At 50.1% G+C, this 16,250-nt stretch overlaps 1 protein-coding gene across 1 annotated transcript in view; it reads left to right on the top strand.

The window, feature by feature from the left end:
• Window positions 1-1,128: 1,128 nt before the first annotated feature.
• The window catches only part of FAM65C (family with sequence similarity 65, member C), a 131,098-nt gene continuing 115,976 nt past the window's right edge, over window positions 1,129-16,250 (top strand). The window contains exon 1 of the mRNA XM_011993226.1: window positions 1,129-1,527. Coding sequence (XP_011848616.1) covers window positions 1,525-1,527 — 3 coding nt within the window. The 5' untranslated portion in view covers window positions 1,129-1,524. The remainder of the gene's footprint in view (window positions 1,528-16,250) is intronic.

Raw genomic sequence — 16,250 nt, 5'->3', positions numbered from 1 at the left:
TTCCTATGATAAGCAGCTCTCAGCAAGCACCTCTGTTCCTGTCTCCTTGTGCACAGGCATAAGCGATGTACTGGCTGGTAGGAGATGCTCATCTCTGGTTTTCAGAGATCTTTGCCAAATTACCCTTCAGAGTCTGTGTGTGCGCTTTAGTGGGGTGGGGTGTCCATTCCTGTTCTTTGGTGCTGTTTATTTCTGGTTTCTTTTCCACACTAGCTGCAGAGTGGAAAGGAGCCAAGGGGAGGGAGAGAGAAATCCGTCTCTAGGTGTTCCAAGGCCCTGGATGTGCCACAGGGCCGGCCTCTCCTCCGGAGGCGGTAAATGGCTGCTTTGTTCTTGGGTTCGTCCCTGAGCAGAATCAGAACGCAGAGACCTGTCAAGTGGACAAAAGAAGTTGTGCCCATCCCCAAGCTTGGATCCCACCCCTTGACCCGGAGAAACTGTTAACTTTGTAGGAGTCGCACACACACCAGTGTGACAGGGCATGGGGCGAGCGCCCACCCCGAACCCTGAAATAATTAAGTTATAAAAAAGAAAAAAACATAACAAAAGAGCCTGACCCTCACTAACGGATGTAAAGGAAAGAACCAAGCTGACTCTCCATCTAGGAGAAGTGGGAGGCGCAAAGGGGGAAAGGGGCTTGGGGGAAACCCAGGACGGAAGGAAGGGGTGTGCAATGGATCAGATCTGGATTGAAGAGGGGGACAGATGGGAAAGGGGAAAGAAAGGAGGGAAAGGAGAAAGAGCGAGGAAGGTGCTGGAGGACAGTGACAAGGTAAGAAGAGTAAGGAGAGGGCTGGAGGAGGGAGGGGTGGCCAAGAGCAGTTTCGGAGGGGTAGGCTGCGTCCCAGTCTGTTTGTGATTAGCACGCAGCCTAGTGCAGAATGGAGTAAACAGAAACTTCCAGGCGTCCCCTCCGCCCCTCTCTGAGGCAAAGCAGAAATCAGATGCTCTGTGATTAATCGTGGAGGATTCAGGACACGACCACAAACGCTGTGCGGACTTGAAATTAGCTGCCTTTTCCCAGTCCCCTTGCCAAAATGGGAGTGGGGGGTGGGACGTGAAGGGGTGGGGGCCCCGCCTGCGGGGGGCCAGCATGGAATTCCCCCCGGCAGAGCTGGGAGTGACACTGACAAGCAATCGGCCGCGTCCAGAGCAGCAGGCGGCATCCGGGGGGAGCGGGGCCGGCTGGGGGGCCCCAGGAGGGCTTCCTGGAACCCCAGCTCCATGGCCGCCTGCACCCTGACACAGGCCAGATAAGAGTCCCGGCTGCATTATCAGAGCCCGGCAGGGCACCGGCCTCCCTGCACCAGAAGGAAGACTGGGGGCGCAGCAGGTCCTCAAGGCGATCTTCCCAGAGAGCGGGACCCGCGGCTGGTGGCCAGAGTGGATGGACTTTGCCGAGCCCTAGCTCAAGTCCGGGAGTCCCGGGCCAGATGGGGGCAGACGCTTGCTGGCGGCAATAGAGAAAGTGAGGCAGCTGCAAGGAGGGCGGCGGGACTGCACTTGAGTGTCCAGACCTGCTCGATGGTGAGTGTGAAGTGACTGCTTCCCATGTGTGCCGCGACGCCGCCTTGTGTGGACAGACTTCTGGAGCTGGGGGTGACGGGGGGAGGCAGCCCTTCCTCACAGGCCACCTGGAACTCCCAAGGCCAGAGGAGGGAACCTGGGTTGAGTCTGAGCTGGGATGGCGGTATCGTGCTGTGTGGTCTTAGGCAAGTTACTTGCCCTCTCCAGGCCTCCGTTTGTCCATTTCTAAAACCGTGGTTGAACTGGGTGATCTTTAAGAGATTCTCATGATGACAGCTATTCCTTGTGCAACTGCGATAAGCCAGGCAGTGTGTAGGCATTTCTGAAGCCTCCGCTGGGGAAATCCCTGTAAGCCCGCTGTGGGGTAGGTATTATTGGTGTCCTCATTGTACACTGGGAGAAGCAGCTGGGAGAAGCGAACTGACTTGCTGAGGTCACACAGTCCGTCAGTGGCAGAAACCAGAAGAGACCTAGGTTTTTCCGATTCTGCTTTGGCTAAACTCTTCCGCACACCCCCAGGATTCTGTATTCTGTGCTCCATGGTTCTGCAATTATCCCAAGCAGCAGGAGTGAAGGAGAAGGAGGTGTGGATGGAACATCAACTGCAGGAGGGAGGCAGAGGTGGGACAGGAGTGACAGGCTGACACCGACAAGCAGCCTTTTACTCTCTAAAGGATGTGTCAAGCCAGGGTGGGGGCTGGCGGCCCTGGGATGGGGCAGGGGCTCCAGGCTTGAATGACGAGCACCCAGTACAATTTCCTAGATTTGCTGCCTTGTTGTAGGAGGCTCCTGGGGGCATGAGAGAAGAGGGTTAATATGTCAGAGGTGGAGAGAGCTGGGGGCAGGGAAACTGGCATATGCCTCAACTGGGTTTTGTTCCAATTTTATTTTGCCTTTGCAGAAAATCTGTTTCGAATCACTCTGGGCCCGTGCAGCGTTTTTGGATGAAATAGAATTGTGAAACGCGTACAGCGCTTTCCACATGCCTCCTCTGGGGGGAATCACATATTAATATTATCGTAAGCTATTTGCATATATATCCCTGCAGCTGTGGCTGGCAGCAGCCAAGAGATAAGAGACAGATAAAGTCAGCTTGTGTCTCCCTGGCACAGAAAGGGAGGGTGCAGGTTACATTCAAGAACCAGGAAACACACAGCAGGTGGGGAATCCCTGGGGTTCCAGGCATCAGGCCAGAGTCAAAAGTCCCAGCACCCAGATGTGGCCTTTTCTTTTTTCTTCCCTTGGAAAATTCCATCCTGAAGCATCTCTGTACTGATCCAGGCCTCCTTTCCTTTCAGGGACTGGCTGTGAATCTCCCACTGCCCACCTTGGGGACGAGTCAGCCCTGAGTCTGTGGTCTCAGCTCTGGGAGCAACTTGTCCAGAAGCTCCCCCAGTCCCAGGCAAACTGGGACAATTGGTCACCCTACCCAGTTCCACCCTGGATTTTCTTTGTGACCTTGAGCAAGTCACTTCCCTTCTCTCAGCTTCCTCATCTTTAAAACAAAGGGATTATTTTAGGAAAGCTCTACAATCTCTCTGCAACCCTCAGATTCCATGAGTCTGGTTGAAGAGCACTTAAGTTCTGGGTGAGGGTGTCTGAAAGTAAGATGAAGTTTGGAGGGAGGCTGGATGCAGTGGCTCACGTCTGTAATCTTAGCACTTTGAGAGGCCAAGGCAGGCCGATCACCTGAAGTCAGGTGTTTCAGACTAGCCTGACCAACATAGTGAAACCTCACCTCTACTAAAAATACAAAAAATTAGCTGGCCATAGTGGTGCGTGCCTATAGTCCCAGCTGCTTGGGAGGCTGAGGCAGGAGAATCGCTTGAACTTGGGAGGTGGAGGTTGCAGTGAGCTGAGATCGTGCCACTGCACTCCAGCCTGGGAAACAGAACGAGACTCCATCTCAAAAAAAAAAAAAAAAAAAAGAAGTTTGGAGAGGAGGAAAATCTCCCCGCCACTTCCCTAGAGGAGTCCAGGATGGCGCTGGAGGAGGCTGGAATGAAGGTGGGCTTGGGGAAAAGGACTGATGGCCTGTGGTACCATCGGCACGGGGGTCAGTTGTAACAACCCGATGGCCCTGCAGCTTCTGAGGAGCCTCATGGGTTGTTGAAAGCGTGTCATGATCTTGTGGCCCAGCGTTTGTACTGAGTGCTTTGACCCAGAGGCCCACTGGTTGCTGAGGTTTTCCCCATTAGAACCTCAGTGCTCCCCCAGGATCCCCCAGTTCTTCCTGGGGAGCTCCAAAGGGGTATTTCACGTGCGCTCGCGAACCAGTCTCTTATTTTAGTCATCCTTCCTGCTTCCTCTTTCCTCTGGGGCCGTTTGGAGATGCTTCCCTGCCCAGCACAGCAGCGTCCACGGTGCCGTCTCTGTAAACTCCCAAAGCTTCCCGCTACTTAGCGCTTGAGATGCCCTGGGTTCTGGGCAGATACGAAGATAATGGCTTCCTCCTCAGTTCAGTGATATTCTTTGCCATGTTGTCCCCACACAGAGGTGTGCTGGAGTTAGCTTGTACCAGCTTGTGAAAGCTGATTGTCAGATTTTCAGGAATTAGGTGAATGGGTTGCTAAACGCAGCCATTGTTAAATATTAAATTATATGAACTTACAATTAAATAAATTATATGAAAAACAAAGGTAATCAAGGCTGAGTGTGGTGGCTTATACATGTAATCCCAGCATTTTGGGAGGCCAAGACAGGAGGATCATTTGAGCCCAATAGTTTGAGACCAGCCTGGGCAACATAGCAGGACCCCATCTCTACAAATAATTTAAGAAAAAACTAGCTGAGTGTGGTGGTGCGTGCCTGTAATCCTAGCTACTCAGGAGGCTGAGGTGGGAGGATTGTTTGAGCCCAAGAGGTCGAGGCTGCCATGAGCTGTGATCTCACCACTGCACTCCAGCCTGGGCCACAGAGCAAGACATTGTCTCAAAAAAATAAAAATAGATAAACAAATAATTAGAAATTTTTTAGAAAGGAAAATATTAACTGGTATTTCTGAAGAATTATACTCCTTCATCAATTGTAACCATAGGTTGATTACAGATTTTGCTGGGGGCAAAAAATCAACAAAACTGCTACCTGTGAATGAAATGATTATATTACATGTACAAAAAAGGGTATTGTAAGTTTTATTTTTATTTGTAAATTGTGTGCTCCACATCCTTTATTTGAAGACAATTTTTTTTTTTTTTTTGAGATGGAGTCACTCTGTCGCCTAGGCTAGACGACAGTGGCGTCATCTCGGCTCACTGCGACTTCCGCCTTCCAGTTTCAAGCAATTCTCCTGTCTCAGCCTCCCAAGTAGCTGGGATTACAGGCGCCTGCTACCATGCCTGGCTAATTTTTTATATTTTTGGTTGAGACGGGGTTTCACCATGTTGGCCAGACTGGTTCGAACTCCTAACCTCAAGTGATCCACCCACCTCAGCCTCCCAAAGTGCTGGGATTACAGGCACGAGCCACTGCGCCCAGCCTACATCAATACAATTTATAATAAACCGAAGTAGTGTGTGTGGATATGCAAATATATGTACTCGCCCATGCACACACGTGCACCACACACTCACTTTCCGGGGGAGAGAGCTGGTTGCTAAACCTTTGCCAGCGCACCACTGGTTCCACAGCACCTATGGTCGTGTCCGGGTTGTCCAAAATCCTCTCACAAACAGTCCTCAGTCCTCTTCCAAAGGAATTCAGACCCCAGGCACAGGCCTTGGATGCAAATCTTTCAACTTTCTCCTCTCACTTAAACCAGCAGCCCAACTGCTCTCTCTTGCTGGAAGCACTGGAGTGGATGCCGACACATCGGGTGGGGTAGAGACCCTGTCTACACTAGCAGCATCTGGGCCCCAGCTCCACTAGCGACAAAGGCCCTGGGACGCACTCTCCATTGCGTCCACTGTGTCTGCATTCGCAGGGCATTTCGAGTCGGTCCGCAGCGGCTCCCGATTAGTCCTGTTCCGTTTCTAGTCTCTCTCCTGCCATTCTTTGTTTTCATGCACAGCGAATGATGCCCTAACAGAAACGGCATCTTGGAAGAAGTCAGAGGAACAGCTAAGCCAAACCTATAGGAAAGTTCAGACAGCTTGCTATTTTTAGAAACTCTAGGAGCCAGGTGGGCCCTTTCCAGTTGTAAGGGCCTAAGCCAGCAAGCACGAGAGGAAAATATTTCTCATTCCCAAGTTCCGCTCTCTTATAGTCCAGGCCAAAGAGGAGGCCCAGGTGGGACATTAGCTAAGAGAAGCGCGACTGCAATACAAGAGGAGAACCATGCCCACAGCAGTTTAAAAGAGAACTAAAACATGCATTTTTTTTTTCTTTTTTTTTGTTAAAAGAGTCTCACTCTGTCACCCAGGCTAGAGTGCAGTGGCGCCATCTTGGCTCACTTCAACCTCTGCCTCCCAGGTTCAAGAGATTCTCCTGCCTTAGCCTCCCTAGTAGCTGGGATTACAGGTGTGCGCCACCACGCCTGATTTTTGTAGTTTTAGTAGAGATAGGTGTCTCACCATGTTGGCCAGGCTGGTCTCAAACTCCTGACCTCAGGTGATTCGCCCACCTTGGCCTCCCAAAGTGCTGGGATTACAGGTGTGGGCCACCGTGCCCAGCCTATTTTAAAAAAAATTCTATCCCATCAGGCCAGGCACAGTGGCTCATGCCTATAATCCCAGCACTTTGGGAGGCCAAGGCAGGAGGATCGCTTGAGACCAGGAGTTCAAGACCAGCCTGGTCAGCATAGCAAGACCCTTGTCTCTACAAATATATTTTAAATAATTAGCTGGGTGTGGTTGCATGCACCTGTGGTCCCAGCTACTCAGGAAACTGAGGCAGGAGGCTCACTTGAGCCCAGGAAGTTGAAGCTGCAGTGAGCCATGTTTGTGCCACTGCAATCCAGCCTGAGTGACAGAGTGAGACCCTGTCTCAAAAACAAACAAAGAGGAACGAAAAAGAAATTCCGTTGGCTCACCTGTCAACCTGCACCCAGAGGCTGACAGCTCTGTGTCACCTCCGCTCCCTCCACCCTGGTCCCAGCGGCCATGGTGTCTCTCTCTGGACTATCGCAGTTGCCTCCTCACCAGTGTTTCTGCTTCTCTCTTGCCTCCCTCCTGGTCTACTCTCCGTGTGCAGCCAGCGAGGTCCTGTTGAAATGAAATCAGATCCCGTTCCTTCTCTGTTCAGGATACCTCCTGTCTCCAGCCAGCCCTGGTCCCACCTTGCCCAGAGCACAGGCAAAGTCCTCACCACGGTCCACAAGGCCTGCAGGGCCCGGGCCTCTCTGACCTTGTCTCTCCTCCCTCCCACTCCCCACACTTGCTGTTCTTGAGGTCAGGCACAGTCCTGCCCCAGGACCTTTGCAATCGCTTTTCTCTCTGCCTGGGTGCTCATTCTTCACATATCCACGTGGCCCACTTGTTCATATTGCCCAGGTCTTTACACAAACATCACCTTCGCAGTGAGGCCATCCTGACTCTCCATTTAAAATTACAGCCTTCCTTCACTCCCTGCTCTTCTCTATCCCTTTTCTGGTTTATTTTTCTCCTTACCACGCATGTCTCATCATCTAACATACATATATATTCTTATTTTCTTAAGTGTCCCCTGCTGGATGCTGGAATGTGAGTTTCCTGAAGGTAGGGATTTTTTTTTTTTTTTTTTTTGAGATGGAGCCTCACTCTGTCACCTAGGATGGAGTGCGATGGTGCAATCTCGGCTCACTGCAACCTCCGCCTCCCAAGTTCAAGTGATGCTCCTGCCTCAGCCTCCTGAGTAGCTGGGATTATAGGTGCACACCACCACGCCCGACTAATTTTTGTATTTTTAGTAGAGACAGGGTTTTGCTATGTTGGCCAGATTGGTGTCGAACTGCTGACTTCAGGTGATCCACCTGCCTTGGCCTCCCAAAGTGCTGGGATTACAGTTGTGAGACACTGCGCCTGGCCTCCTTTTTAAAAAATGGACCTCAAGTAAGCAGAATTGACCGGGCACAGTGGCTCATGCCTGTAATCCCAGTACTTTGGGAGGCCGAGGCGAGTGGATCACCTGAGGTCAGGAGTTTGAGACCAGCCTGGCCAATATGGCGAAACCCCGTCTCTACTAAAAACACAAAAATTAGTCAGGCGTGGTGACACGAACCTGTAATCCCAGTTACTCAGGAGGCTGAGGCAGAAGAATCACTTGAACCCAAGAGGTGGAGGTTGCAGCAAGCTGAGATCTCACCGCTGCACTGCAACCTGGACGATGGAGTGAGACTCCATCTCAAAGAAAAAAAAAAAGAAAAGGTAAGTAGGATTGAATGATTCATAATTCCATAATGACGTACCGAAAGGGCAACTGAACAGCTCCACCTACCCTTCCATCTAACAAGCTCTTTATAGCTATTTATAAAATGATAAACACCTGTGAAGCCACGGCCCCACCTAAGTGCTGGAACTCGGACAACCATTTTACATCTACTTCCGAACTCTTTTCCCGTCTTGCCTCCCTCCCTCTCCCACTGTGGTAGTAGCTGCTTCTTGAATTCTGTGTTTAGCTTTCCCTTGCCTTTCTAAAAATTGTGGTAAAAAACACAGAATTTGCCACTTTAGCCATTTTAGGCGTACAATTCAGCGGCACTACGCACATTCACAATGTTGTACAATTATCAGCGCCATCCATTTCCAGAACATTTTCTTCTTCTCTATTTCCCTTGCTTAAAAAAATAGTTTTATCACTTACATGTATGCCAAAATAATGTGTCATTTACTTTTACTGCTGTTTGAACTTTACAGAAAGATATATCTTGTCTTCTGGCACGTACACGCAGACACACACACACACACACACACACACACACACACACACACACATACATATATATTTTGAGACAGGGTCTCACTCTGCCACCCAAGCTGGAGTGCAGTGGTGCAATCTCAGTTCACTGTAGCCTTGACTTCTTGGGCTCAGGTGATCCTCCCACCTCAGCCTCCCTGGTAGCTGGGACTACAGGCATGAACCACCACACCGGGCTACTTTTCTGTAGAGACAGGGCTTTGCCATGTTGCATATTGCCCAGGCTGGCCTTGAACTCCTGGCCTCAAGCAATCAGCCTGCCTTAGCATCCCAAAATGCTGGGATTATGGGTGTGAGCCACGGTGCCCAGCCCCTGGCACTTATATTTTTATAAATCATTTTATTGCTAAAATTCATTGATATGATTGCATAACACTTGTTCATTTACTTTTCCCTGCTGTGTACTATTCCATGGCATACCAGCATTTATTTTTCCTGTCTATGACCACGTGGGTTGTTTCCATTTGTCAGTTTTGTTTGCTACATAAACGGTTCTGCGTTGAGGGTTCGTGTACTGTCCCATCGCACACATACAGGAGTGTGTCTCAAGTATGTACCTGGGAGTAGAATTGCTGGAATATGAAATCGTATGCTGAATTATCTTCCAATGGTTGTACCAATTCACAAGCCACCCTCTACACATGGCATTTGTCAGATGTCTTACTTTTTGCCACCTGAATGGGTGGAATTTCCCCTAGATCTTGACTGACACCAAGGACGGGGCTGGAATGTCCAAAAGCCTTGAATGGGCTGCGTGTTCGTGACGTCCCACATCTTTGTGGCACAGCTTCTCCTGGAGGAGAGCCAAGCCTGGCAGCTGTACTACAGAAAGGAACACGTGGAGTAGGGATTACAGATCTAATAACGTCAACTTTTCCTTCCTCCCCTCCACCTCCTTTTATTTGGTCTGGTTCTCACCGCGTGTGGGAAACGGTGTGGTGGGGAAGGGGCAAACCCTTGGTCCGTGACGGGCACTGTTGCATGCACTCTACAGATATTGCTATTAATTATTTACCCCTCAGATCTTGCAAACGGAGGTGCCCTTAGAAGCCCCACTTTACAGTATGGAAACTGAGGAACAGAGAGGTTAAGTAACTTGCCTGATATTACACAGGGAGTAAATGGCAGAACTGGGTTTGAATCCAGCTCTTCTGGCTTCCTCCGAGGTTTATGCTGCCTTTCAGTAGTGCCTGCAGTTAAAGGTTGCAGACTTCTCAGTCCTACAGACTTGGGTTCAACCCTGGATCCCCTACCACCTCACTGTATACCTCTGAGCAGTTATATCACATCTCTGAACCTCAATTTCTCTAAAATGAAAAGAGCCATCTTTTCCAGAAGCCTCATTATATGTTTTTTTCTTGTGCCTTATTGTTTCTTCTCTTTTCTTCTTTTGTTTTTTTGAGACAGAGTTTGACTTTGTCATCCAGGCTCAGTGTAGTGGCACGATCTTGGTTCACTGCAGCCTCCACCTCCCGGGCTCAAGCAGATCCTCCCATCTCAGCCTCCTAAGCAGCTGGGACTACAGGCATGCACCACCATGCCCAGTCAGTTTTTATATTTTGCAGAGACTGGGGTCTCACTTTGTTGATCAGGCTGGTCTCAAACTCCTAAGCTGAAATAGATTCACCCACCTTAGCCTCCCAAAGTGCTGGGATGAAGGTGTGAGCCACTGTGCCAGCTCTTGTTTCTTGTTATGTTATATTCCCCTTCTTGAAGTTTCCCTGGAATATGTTCTTTGGCTTACACCTGTCAGAGCTTATCCCTGGAGCTGAGGGGGTATCAATGCCACTCACACTTGTACCTGCAAATCAGGGTGCCCTCCCACCCCCTGACCTAACAAAAGCCAAAGGCTGTTCGTAGGAGCAGGAGATAGGTGCTGGGCGTCAGAAAAGCAAGTGTCCACTCTGGGCTGGCTGGGCTGGTTTGGGTCACTGACCTTCGTGACCATTGTATTGTGAAAGAGGCTGCTCTGGTTGAGCTGTAACCAGCACAGGCAGCCTTTGGCCAGGTCGGCGTGAGATTACCAGCCGCGCACGGGCGGCTGCACACAAGTCTGCAATACCTATTCTGAAGGGTAATTCTCTGGGATAAAGCATGTTTATATTTTTTAGGGAGGTGGGGAAGAAAATTCCATTTCTGTTGCCAATTAGTTCTGCTTGAGAACAGCTTTTCTCAACACCAACATATTGGCTGCCCAGACTTGAGTTCTGTTGATTAACTCAAAGTGGGGAAAAAAGTGATTTTTCTTTCCTTCCTCCACCCCCAACCGTGAAACCCGGCTGTTAGTGATGAAAGGGGTCCTGTGGATCATTTAGTTTTCCTTGTCATGACTCCAGGAAAGGCTATAAAAATAATCAGTGGGCCCCGCTGGCCGTAATTGACTGTAGAGAGAAGTTGGCTACCACAGCGCCTGAGTTATGAGAATCTGTTTCAGATGCAGGCTTCAGTTGAGCCTCCTCTAATGACACCTGCTCCCCAAGGCCAGCGGAGGGTGGGGGTGCTGACGCTTGTCTGCACGCTTCTCTTCCTTCCCAGGTTCCAGGGAGCTCCTGGCAGAGCGACCCAGGACAAAACAGAGATGCTGGGAGGATGGGACCAAGCATGGGTCTGGCGCCTGCTGCTTGCACCAAATTTCAGGTCTACTGTTTGTTTGTCTGTTTGTTCTGAGACAGGATCTCACTCTGGTTGCCAGGCCGGAGTGCAGTGGTGTGATCTCAGCTAACGGCAGCCTTGACCTCCCGAGCTCAGGTGATCCTCCCACCTCAGCCTCCCGGGTAGCTGGGACTACAGGTGTGTGCCACCACGCTTGGCCAATTTTTGCAGTTTTTTAGTAGAGACGGTTTTTTTGTTGTTGTTGTTGAGACAGAGTCTCACTCTGTCACCCAGGCCGGACTGCAAGGGCGCGATCTTGGCTCACTGCAACCTCTGCCTCCTGGGTTCAAGCGATTCTCCTGCCTCAGCCTCCCAAGTAGCTGGGACTACAGGTGAGCGCCACCACGCCCGGCTAATTGTGTGTGTGTGTGTGTGTGTGTGTGTGTGTATATATATATATATATTTTTTTTTTTAGACAGGATCTTGCTTTGTCACCCAGGCTGGAGTGTAGTGGTGTGATCATGGCTCACTGTAGCCTCAGATTCCTGGGCTCAAACAATCCTCCTACTTTAGTCTCCTGAATAGCTGGTACTACAGGTGTGGACCACCAGGCTTGGCTAATTTTTTGAATTTTTTGTAGAGATGAGGTCTCACTTTGTTGCCCTGGCTGGTCTTGAACTCCTGAACTCAAGTGATCCTCCCACCTGGTATCATTTTAAAGGTGTCATTTTAAAGAGATAATAATGGTTCCTCCTCCTGGGGTGATGTAAGGATTAAATGAGTTAATAACATGCAAAGCACTTGCAAGCAGCCCCCACCATGTGCAAAGTCCTGCGTAAATGCCAGCTTTTGTTGTTTATTCAAGACTCCCCCACTCTTCCTCCCTTGACACTTGAGTCGTATGTGGTTGTGCCAAAATATCTTAGTCCCATCCCCTGCTGATGGACATGAGATCAGTTCCGATATTTGGTGATCACGAATAGCACTGCGTTGAATAACCTGTGGCTTGTGTGCCAGCCCCTCCACTCACTCCTTAAGGTATGTGACCCCCATAATAACCCTGGCCTTGGACTTTCCTTCCTGGAGCCTGCAGAATGAGGAGAGATGTGTGGGCATGCGGCCAGCTCTGGCCTGGCATGCAGACAGGCCTGTGCGGTGGGGCGGGAGGTGGGGGCAGGCCCTCCCTGAGCCAGGTGGGACAGATTCCTACTGTGTCCTTCTGGTGAGTGAGGAGCTATGGGGTGAGTGTCAGAGGGTTGGGGCAAGGTCACCCAGCCCCCGTGTTCCTGGCAAATGCCCTTATGTGATCTGGAGAGAGGAAACCTGTTCTGTGCCATGTGGGCTCTGCCCATTTTTTTGTAATCCTGTTCCTCTAGGAAGCCCGCTGGGATCTCTGCTCCAACACACTTTGCTATATTGGCCACTGGTTTAGCACCCATAGTGATTGGTTCTCTTCTTGCGGAGCAAAACCCATGATGATTGAGAAAATGAGTTCTGGAGTCAGGAGGCTGATTTTGGTCCCAACTTCCCAGCACCTCCACCCTTGTAACTCCTGTGGCTCTGTGTCCTCATCTCAAAGCAGACTAAGAAGACGAATAATAAGGCCAGGCATGGTGGCTCATGCCTGTAATCCCAGCACTTTGGGAGGTCGGTACGGGTGCATCACTTGAGGTTAGGAGTTCGAGAGTTCGAGACCAGCCTGGCCAACATGGTAAAACCCCATCTCGACTAAAAATACAAAATTTAGCTGGGCATGGTGGCACGTGCCTGTAATTCCAGGTACTCGAGAGGCTAAGCCGGAGAATCGCTTGAACCAGGGAGGCAGAGGTTGCAGTGAGCTGAGATAGCCCCACTGCACTCCAGCCTGGGTGATAGAGCGAGACCCTGTCTCAAAAGAAAAAAAAAAAAGCCAGGCGTGGTAGCCCATGCCTGTAATCCCAGCACTTCGGGAGGCTGAGGCGGGTGGATCACCTGTGGTCAGGCATTCGAGACCAGCCTGACCAACATGGTGAAACCCCATTTCTACTAAAAACACAAAAATTAGCTGGGCATGGTGACACGAACCTGTAATCCTAGCTACTCAGGAGGCTGAGGCAGGAGAATCACTTGAACCTGGGAGGCGGAGGTTGCAGTGAGCTGAGATCGCGCCATTGCACTCCATCCTGGGTGACAGAGTGAGGCTCCATCTCAAAAAATAAATTAAAGAAAACAAGAAAAGAATAATAGTAATGGCAACAAATTCACGGGAAGGTCTTGTGTGGTCTCAGAGACATAATGCAAATGGGGTTAGACCCTGTGTCTGGCACAAGAAATATAAGCTGGTGTGAGAAAATGACCCATCTATGGGAATGCCTGGGCCACAGGCAGTTGCAGCCACCTCTGAAGGGAATTAGGCCGAATTCCCAGGAACTCGGCAAATTATCCACCCTCAGAACTGAGTTTTCTCTAGAAAATGAGGGTGCTAATGATATGTATCCCACGGGTTTGATGTGAGAATTAAATGAGACCAAGCACATATTGCTTTGCGTTTACACTGTGGTCTTGTTGATATTATTAGTTATCCGTGTTGATAGTTGTGAGCATCCTTCCAGACACTGGCACGATGTGGTGCATGCAGCTGGTGCTTAGTGACTGCAGATGGATTGACGGACAGGGCCAAGTGTGAAGTAGAATCTGGGCTGGGTGTGGGTGGCTCGTACCTGTAATCCTAGCACTTTGGGAGACTGAGGCAGGAGGATTGCTTGAGTCCAGGAGTTTGAAACCAGCCTGAGTTTGAAACCAGCCTGGGTATAAGCAAGAGCTCTACTAAAAAAAAAAAAAAAAAAAAAAAAAAAAAGTAGATTCTGGAGGAGGCACTGATAGAGGGTGCAGCCCTTAGGGAGAATAAAGGGAAAAAGCCTGATGTGACCTCACCTGTGGGTTTTTTGTTTTGTTTTGAGACAGAGTATTGCTCTGTGGCCCAGGCTGGAGTACAGTGGCATGATCACGGCTCACTGCAGCCTTGACCTCCTGGGCTCAAGTGATCCTCCTACCTCAGCCTCCAGAGTAGCTGAGACCACAGGCGTGCACCACCATGTCCGGCTAATTTTTGTATTTTTAGTAGAGATGGGGTCTCGCTGTGTTGCCCAGGATGGCCTTGAACTCTTGGGCTCAAGTGAACCTCCTGCCTTAACCTCCCAAAGTTCTGGGATTACAGGCATGAGCCCCCACACCCAGCCCTAACCTGTGGTTTTATAGTCAGCTACAGCTTAATTCTGGGAGATGATGGGCCTTATCCCACACACTATGGCAAGGACGTGACACAGCAGGAGGCAGACCCACTTCCCCTGACTCTCAGGGCGGCAACCTTCACCCTGACCTTCAGCCCCATGCAGGAAGCAGCCCGTGAGGGCGAGATACAGTGTCCATCTGTGGCCAGAGCCCTTGCACATTTTTGACATTTTTGCATCTTGGGACAAAAGGCGAAGAAACTCAGATGAACTGGTTCTTGTTTCCTGGTGGAAAAACATTCCTGCCCTGATGGAATCTTCGCTGTTGCGTGGTTTTGCCTGTGTTTGTGTCTCTCCCTCACTACCCTACAGTTCAGCAGTAGCTATTCTAGAAAACTCATAGAGGGTAGATCCAGGAATGATTTCTGGGATTGTCTGAGGATATTTAAGGGGCCAGAGGGCTCCCTGCACCACTGATGCTGGCCCTGGATCTCCTGCCCCTTCTGCCATTGGACTTGCCCTGAATGAGTGAACAAGTGAAAGAGCAGACATTTGCTGGACAGCTGCTGCCCTCCAGGCACTGGTGTGCTGGTGTTCCACTGCCTGGGGGCTGAGAGCCACTCAAAGCATTCGTATTGGGAAGTTGGCAGGGATGGTCTGGTCAACAGCATGGGCGTTGGCATTGGAGTCAGATGAACCTGCCTTTGTCAGTCCCTAAATAGGGTGGCCTTGGACACACCTGCCTGAACCTGTTTCCTCAACTGCAAAATGTGAATACAGATAGCACAGTGTGGTCGGTGAGGACTGAGCAAGGAAGTGGCTCTAGCACTTGGCACAGAGTTGGCCCTTAAAAGCAGGCTTTAGACCAGGTAGACCAAATTGAAATCTAGATCCAGCTATGAGTCCCTTAACTTCTCCGAGTCTTTTTTTTTTTTTTTTTTTTCTGAGGCAGAGTCTCGCTCTGTTGCCCAGGTTGGAGTGCAGTGGCCAGATCTCAGCTCACTGCAAGCTCTGCCTCCCAGGTTCACGCCATTCTCCTGCTACAGGCTCCCGCCACCTCGCCTGGCTAGTTTTTTGTATTTTTTAGTAGAGATGGGGTTTCACTGTGTTAGCCAGGATGGTCACGATCTCCTGACCTCGTGATCCGCCCGTCTCGGCCTCCCAAAGTGCTGGGATTACAGGCTTGAGCCACCGCACCCGGCCAACTTCTCTGAGTCTTGATCACTCCCTCTGTAAAATGGTAGAGTAATAGTGGTGGTTTCCTCTTACAGTTGTTGTGAGGATTTAGGTGAATTCACACATATGATGCATTTATAATGCAGGGAACCTAGTGCATAGCAACCACCTGCATTAGCTGCCTAGGACTGCTGTAATGAAGCACCTCCAGCTGGGTGGCTTCAAACAACGGAAGCTTGTTCTCTCACAGTTCTGGATGCTAGAAGTTTGAAATCAGGGTGTGGGCAGGGCCACTTTCCCTCTGAAGACTCTAAGGAAGAATCCTTTCTTGCGTCTTAGCTTCTGCTGGTGGTCAGGGATGCTTGTTGCTCCTCAGCTTCTAGCTGCACCATCTTTACCCACCACTTCCTATGTGTCCCGGCTTTTTTTAGACAGGATCTCACTCTGTTGCTCAAGGTGGAGTGCAGTGGCCTGATCATAGTTCACTGCAGCCTCAAACTCCCAGGCTCAAGCAATCCTCCCACCATGGCTGGCTAATTAAAAAATTTTTTTAAAATTTAATTTAATTTATTATTTATTTATTTTTTTAATAGAGATGAGGTCTTGCTATGTTGCCCAGGCTGGTCTTGAACGCCTGGCCTCAAGCGATCCTCCTGCCTCAGCCTCCCAAAGTGCTAGGATTATAGGTGCAAGCCACTGCACCTGGCTTTTAGTTTCTTTTTTAGAGACTGGATGGGTCTCAGTATGTTGTCCAGGCTGATCTTGAACTTCTGGGCTCAAGCCATCTCCCTGTCTCAGCCTCCTAAAGCACTGGGATTACAAGTGTGAGCCACTGTGCCCAGCCCCTATCCTCTTCTAATAAGGACACCAGTCATTAGACTTAGGGCCTACCCTAATCTAGTATGACCTCATCT

Source organism: Mandrillus leucophaeus, unplaced genomic scaffold (genome assembly GCF_000951045.1).
Source record: "Mandrillus leucophaeus isolate KB7577 unplaced genomic scaffold, Mleu.le_1.0 Scaffold428, whole genome shotgun sequence".
Taxonomy (NCBI): domain Eukaryota; kingdom Metazoa; phylum Chordata; class Mammalia; order Primates; family Cercopithecidae; genus Mandrillus; species Mandrillus leucophaeus.
The sequence above is the reverse complement of the archived record's forward strand: the minus strand, read 5'-3'. Positions and strand labels throughout refer to the sequence as shown.